The sequence below is a fragment of the Buceros rhinoceros genome, unplaced genomic scaffold, assembly GCF_000710305.1.
Source record: "Buceros rhinoceros silvestris isolate BGI_N320 unplaced genomic scaffold, ASM71030v1 scaffold15969, whole genome shotgun sequence".
In the NCBI taxonomy this organism is placed as follows: Eukaryota; Metazoa; Chordata; class Aves; order Bucerotiformes; family Bucerotidae; genus Buceros; species Buceros rhinoceros.
In genome coordinates, this window is record NW_010431042.1 from 10,914 (window position 1) to 17,593 (window position 6,680).

General features: G+C 41.1%; 1 protein-coding gene across 1 annotated transcript in view; it reads right to left on the reverse strand.

Moving 5' to 3' along the window:
- Positions 1-802: 802 nt before the first annotated feature.
- Positions 803-6,680, reverse strand: part of TIAL1 (TIA1 cytotoxic granule-associated RNA binding protein-like 1) — a 12,322-nt gene continuing 6,444 nt past the window's right edge. The window contains exons 6-11 of the mRNA XM_010143279.1: positions 3,681-3,789; positions 3,283-3,378; positions 3,111-3,195; positions 2,700-2,823; positions 2,072-2,211; positions 803-1,188 (exon numbers count right to left, since the gene is read on the reverse strand). Coding sequence (XP_010141581.1) covers positions 1,071-1,188; positions 2,072-2,211; positions 2,700-2,823; positions 3,111-3,195; positions 3,283-3,378; positions 3,681-3,789 — 672 coding nt within the window. The 3' untranslated portion in view covers positions 803-1,070. The remainder of the gene's footprint in view (positions 1,189-2,071; positions 2,212-2,699; positions 2,824-3,110; positions 3,196-3,282; positions 3,379-3,680; positions 3,790-6,680) is intronic.

A 6,680-nucleotide genomic window follows, 5' to 3' on the forward strand; every position in this document is an offset into this window, starting at 1 on the left:
ATAACGTAAAGCAAAAAATTCGTATTTCTAATGACAAAAAAGGTGATGCATTAAAGATTTATGAAATTAAAATTAAGGCTCCTTGTTATAGTTCTTTATGTAACTTTATATAATAGCCAACTTTGGAAATGTCAGTCTTGCACATTCTTGTCAATCCACTGCCTGGAAAGCAGCAGAGTATATTAAGTATTACTTGGAATAATTACATTGCTACTTCTATGTCTGAGCATGCTCTCGAAACACTGCAGTTATGAAATATGTACAATGTGTAGCCTTCAAACTTCATGTAAAAGCACAAGTATGGCTGTCTGCTTTGAACACAAACAACATACTCACAAAAACTCTTTCACGTCTCAAAATTAAATGCAAATTACTACAGTCTTAATAAGCAAACCATCTCCGGAAGGTTCTAAGGTGTGCCTGAATGTGGACAGCCGAAGCTCCGTGGAGTTCTCCAGACAGTACTGTTTTTCCTTGTACACCAAACTGTTCTTTGTATCAGACTGTTTTCTTTAAGCATGTAGAAAAATTAAATATCTTTTAAAAAAATTATTTCAAGACCTACATACACTTTCTGAGCTATGCCCATAGGTTTCTTGAAAAATCAATACTGTCTAGCAGGTTGTAATGCTTGGTCCACAGTTTATTTCAGGATGTGTGTTCAGCTAAAAGCAACTCGCTGTTTTTCAATGTCCTTTCTCTTAAAAGCACAGTGATATAAAACACTGAAGACAGAACCAAAAAAAATGGAATGGTAACCTAAAGATCAAATTCATTAGCCATTTCTCCTACTATATCAAAATTTGTAGTCAGAATTGTCTTTATTGACTTTATTTTTAATTTTGTACACAAAGAAAAACATGTTCATATCCATCATGAACAAAAACTTAAAAAGGCAGAACTAGAAGACATTTGTGTCCTTCACCAAAGCAAAGCTGTGCTAAAGGTTCCAAACATTTCCATTTTTAAAATAAATATTTTCTTTTTTCATTGTCTACATTCCAGTCTTCAGAATGTCACTGGAAACTGCAGCCTATCATGAAATACACACTTTTAAACAGAGTCCCAGCTCACTGTGTTTGGTAGCTTGCCATACCATATCCAGCTTGGTTAGGTATTACAGGAGCACCTTGTCCCTGGGCAGGCTGAGCACCAAATCCACCCATCCAGGCAGCAGATGGAGATTGGCTTAAAAAGAAACAGGATGGTTAAAAAAGGGAAAGGGAAAAAAATCATCATGCAAGCTATTCAGGGTAATTTACAAGACAACAGACTAAAGAACGAACATAAACCTGAACTTCCTGCACTACTATTCATACCACAATAGAACAACTTCTGCTCTTTAAGAAGTAATTGAGGTTAAAGTGCTACAATATGTGTTTCTTGAAAATACCGTAAGCTCAAAGGAAAAAAGAAAGCCCCACAAACCTTGGGTACTAGTTGCACAGGACAACCGCCTCCAAAGGTATGTACATACGTGGGTGGCTCTAAGTCAACATCAGTGATGCAGAAATGCAAGACTCCCAACGCCTAGTTGGCATGAATACCAGCGATAGGTTTATCAGGGCTTAGTACATTTAATTGGCAAGAGATAATGAAGAATTACATCAACAAGTTATTTTAAAAGTATGTCAAAACAAAAAGTTGTGGTGAAGACTTCAGTCTTGAGGAAATCAAGCACTAAAAGCCCACCCCAATTCTGAAACTGCCCAAGCTGAAGTGTCCGTGGGTAGTTTCTTCTCCCCGGGGTTATGAACCCTTTTTAGGCAGATACCCGGCTCCCTGGCTCAGGTCAGAACGCACAAAACAATCAGGTATCGGACGAGTCCACCATCTGAAACTCCACCAGAGAAGGTGGTCTTCAGTCTCAAAACACCCATAGGCATAAACGTGTGATTGAGTACAAGTCAGAGTGACTCACCCCGTTATTTACCCCATGAAAATCATTAAACATAAGATTTAAGCCAGTAAGAGCCCACCTAAGGCTTGAAACCTTGCACAAAGCAAATGAGCCTCAAACTCAGGTATAACATTCTTGGAGTACTCTAAAAAATTAAATACAACTACTCACTCTACTCCAAAACCCTGTTGATTCCATGCTTGGCCATACATTCCGTACGATGGTACTTGCCACCCGTTAGCCATGTATTGCCCATACTGCTGGGGATTGCCATACACTTGGCTCCACTGCCCCCACTGGCTGTAATCCACCTACGGAGAGAATAATTCGCAGTTCTTCAGGCTCTGGAGACGACTATGCTCCTTTCTGTGCTGCTGAAGGCAAAATGACTGCCTATATCAATCACAGGGCTAAAAGGAGCAACAAAGAGATCAGAAAAGAAAGACACCACTGTGACTTTATTAGATCCTTGTACCGAAAGACATGTCTGTGAGTATTCGAAACACCGAAGAGCATTTGGATGGGTAGTCACCTGGTCTGCAGTTAGAGAACTAGTAAGAATCAGAGTTACCTCAATGTTTCTCCCTATCTTGAATCACATCCAGAAGACAGTAACAGACAGTCCATCAAAATCACTAGCCCAATTTGATGAACAACCGGAACATAACTGAGACAGAACATGGAATTTCATAAGAACCTCCATAAGAACCACAAACTCTAGCTATTGTAACTGGAGAGGCGTTACAGGTATAGAGACAGTTGCTCCTGTGCTACAATGAGAAGGGTAAAGGGCAGTTACCTGTTGGAAGTTTTTAGTCATATCCGGGGATTCTTTACCCCAGTAACATTTAACAACGTGTCCTTCAATTGTGGTTCCATTAACTGAAACAATAGCATGCGCTGCGCTTTCATGGGTTGAAAACCTGAGGGATGTAAAAACAAACTGATGTTATGCTTTGTAGGTAGCTCACCTGACTGTTAGAAAAAGGTGACTTCATACATACAGGAAATCCAGAGAAAAGGATCTGCTTTCACAGATACTCAGCCTCCCAGATAAACAGACTGGTGGTCACTTTTTAAAAGCTCCAAATTTTTCAGTGAACATATGGTGACAGCTTTTAACATATCAGCAGTTCAACCGAGTGAAAGCACAGGAAGATGAAACATTACTACAGGACTAACACAGATGCTACTTCTCCTCTGTCCATACCTGACAAAGGAGTAACCTTTTTCTGGAAACACCCTTATTTCCATAATCTGTCCAAATGGTGAAAAAGTCTGTCTCATCAGCTGATCTACAACATAAAATGTTTCTGAATTAGTAACCATCCTGGTGCCCAAAAAGCTTCAGTAATAAAAAAAAGCAGTAAAACAAACTGTACCTGTTAGGCCAGAGGCAATTCCTCCGCAGTACACAGTACAATTTTTTGGACTTGACTGATTTACTACATCTTCAAATCTCAACTGTTTTGTGTTATCTATAAAGAGAGAAGGCTGGGTTTCAGCAGCAGGCTAGCAGTGATCTCAGCACCCCAGACACTTACCTCGTACACAAGCAAGAACTACACATTTAACAAACACATTCGGTATTTTGTAACAGACCAGTAACGCCACTTCTACGCTGATTAGTACACAAAGAAAATCTATTCTTTAACATCTGGAAGTCAAGCTAGATATGGAATTAAGTGACATGATTTTGACAACATTATGTTTTATTCCTTCATTGAACAGTGATGTGCAGGGGAGCAAAACACAACACGGCATCGTGCGAAGGTCTTACTTTCTTGTGTGCTTTTGGGGGCTGGTGGTTTCCGCGTTGCCCAGTTAGTTCTGATCTGACGGCCTCCCAACCACTGACCTCCCATGTGTACAATAGCATTTTCTGCATCCTAGAGAGATTAAAAGAAAGATAACACATCTGAACAAGAAGTATGTACAAGTCTATTTCTAAGAAAGACTTGGTTGTGAGTTAATTCCTTTGACAAAACCAGTACCAGTACTAAAAAATGTATGAAATTGTGAACTGCAAGAAGCAGCCAAAAATGAAGTAACGTAAAGCAAACTGGTTACAGAGAAGGCGCTCACAAGTGGTTTGGTAAAACGTTCCTCCCACCCTCACTTTCTACACACACCTTAGAAGCCACTTACACTACCTTTACACAACAAGTATCTGTACTAGAATATTTGAAGGTTGCCCAAAAAAGTACAAAGATAATACAGATGCCAGAAACAATTGCTAAAATAAAATAAGTATAATTATAATGGTTTAAAAAAATCAAATTATTTTGCCAATTGAGTCTATTAAAATACAATACACAAGTCTATTTAATAGTAACAGCTGAAAAGTCAGGAAAGACTTTTTCACCATCAAAATCCCTTGCTGAAAAATTTCTCAGATGTAACCCAAGCAATGTTTATACCATGGAGTACATGTCTGCAAAGGACACTGTGTAGTAAGATCTGGACCTGGTTTTTTCAGAATCATAGCACGTACTTAACAGGCCAAATTTAGGTAGAAAAACTCTAAGTTCTGGGAAGGCTGAATGGTAGTTATCAAGAAGCTGCAGTGCTGAGGTACAACTAGACTGAGCAGGTAAACTCAGACTGAGCATTTCCTTTTGTTTATTTTTCGCGCCCCCCTGTCCCATCCTCTCTTCTGCTCTCTGGAGGCACACGCAATCGATGTTTGAGCATAGAGTGCTTTAAGTTCTCTAAATATTACAGTTGTACGAACACATACACACAGGGTCCAGGGCCCACGTGGCTCAACTTCTCATCTCGAGCATGAATGAGAAGACAATCTTTAAGTTCACCTTGTAAGCAGAACCATCTAGTAAGCAAGGCGTAGTTTATTAACGCTGGCAAGAAGCAGTTTCTCCCAATCGCTTTGAAAGAAGAGAGGCGAAGGAAATAGTACCGATGTCTGAAATGCTTCTCCAAGGGCACAAAGCTCAAGAAAGAAAACACCAAGCACAAGGGACAAGGAGAAGACGCGGACGAGCTAAATGTCAGCAGCTAGCACTGTCCTGCCTCACAGTAAAGGCTTCCAACTATAACAGTCGTCTCAAGCTCAAATCACTCAGGATCTTGATCATCCAAAGTTTTAATTACACAGAATGCTCATTTTGAAGGCAGCACAAAAATACCAAAAATGAAGTTATGAGAGCTGACCAATAAGAAGAAAAAAACAACAACTAGAAGATAAAAGCAAAGCACCAGACAATAAAAACCCACGACATCTATTCAAGCACCCCCAGCTCACACAACATAGTAAGTTGTGAACTGCCTATGAAAGAAAACCAGCTCTGGAGAATCCTGCTGCCAGTCTTGAGGATCACGGCTCTGACAAAAAAGAAACAGAGCCCCAGCCGTAACTGTTCCAGTTCTACATAGGGGGTCGAGTGTCTGGTGTGCATTTCAGGCTGGAGCCTCTGAAGCCTGGGAACGTATCCCACTGCCCCAGGTCTAGCAGGCTGACAACCAGTTCTGAAAAACCAGCGTGGGATGGTTGTGCCATAACCCTGTAGCTGCACCTGTTGTTTGAATGAATGCCAATCAGGACATACATTTTAGAAGTGTTATGAATTCCTCCGCTAATTTTGCAGAAAGAAAACAGTTTTAAAAAAATTCAGTAACTTGCATTCCCTATGAGTGTTACATTTCCCCTGCAGCCACAGAAACAAAACACAACAGTGTGATAAGGAAATAAGACATCTATTCTTCCTGTCTGCTTCAGATGCAACACAAAATAAATGAAGCGTGTGGAAAATACACTAAATAAAAGGCATTCAATTGTTGTATCTTATGGCATTTGCTAATCTGAAGAACAGAAATTCCAGCTGGTTCTTCTGATTAAGATTCAGCTCCAAGATAACTGTTACAGAAGACAGAAAAAAGTCTTGACGTGTAGGACTTCTGATCACACAAACAGGCTTCTATGCCTAAACTTGTGCTTTTCCTATATAAAGTATTTAAGAAAAAGTTTAGCGTTTCCCCATGTTGTCTTAAATGTACCCCTAAACGCATATGACTCAATTTTCCAAGTAATTTTCACAAATTTCTGATGCTCTCAAGCATTTGTTTTACTTCCAAGTTACCAAGAGTTACTTGCTGAGTCAATCGTGTTGCTATAAATGGCAGGGCACAGCACTGGTTTTATCAGTACTACACCAATTAAATTCTGCAAATACCACCTTTAGTACCTGTATACTAGTCACTTGTCAGAAGCCTGTTCTTCTGAGCATGTATGTGTATAACACTACCCACTCCATAACACCACCTGACATAAACCCGAAAACAACGTTCAGTGTTACACCGCGCATGAGCCAAACACTGTAGAATCACCTCTTAGGGCCATTACTCAACACGAAGAACCACCCCAGATTTCAAAGCATTCTAACCACCCAGCGAAGGACCAACCAAGAGCTTTACTGAGATGCAGAGCTGAAGCAAACCACCACAGCCGTACCTCAGCAGGTGACACACTTGGCTGCATTAGGTCCGCAGAAGAACTGCGCTCTGGCGTGAACCTAAACCCAGCGGACTCCAAACCCCTGTGCAGTGTGGCACTCACTCCTGCAGCCCAAGGGCTTCAGGAAGTCACTCTGCAGGGGCTCCTACCTTCGCACAGGGAACCGCACCGGGCCTGGCGCGGAGCTGCGGCCAAGGGACCCAAAGCACTAGTGACGGGGCCAGGCACCCGGCTCGCTCTGGGAGAGATGGCTCCCCCCGCTACGCAGAACTACTCTTACCCTTACACACCCCAGTGAGCCTTCTGGGT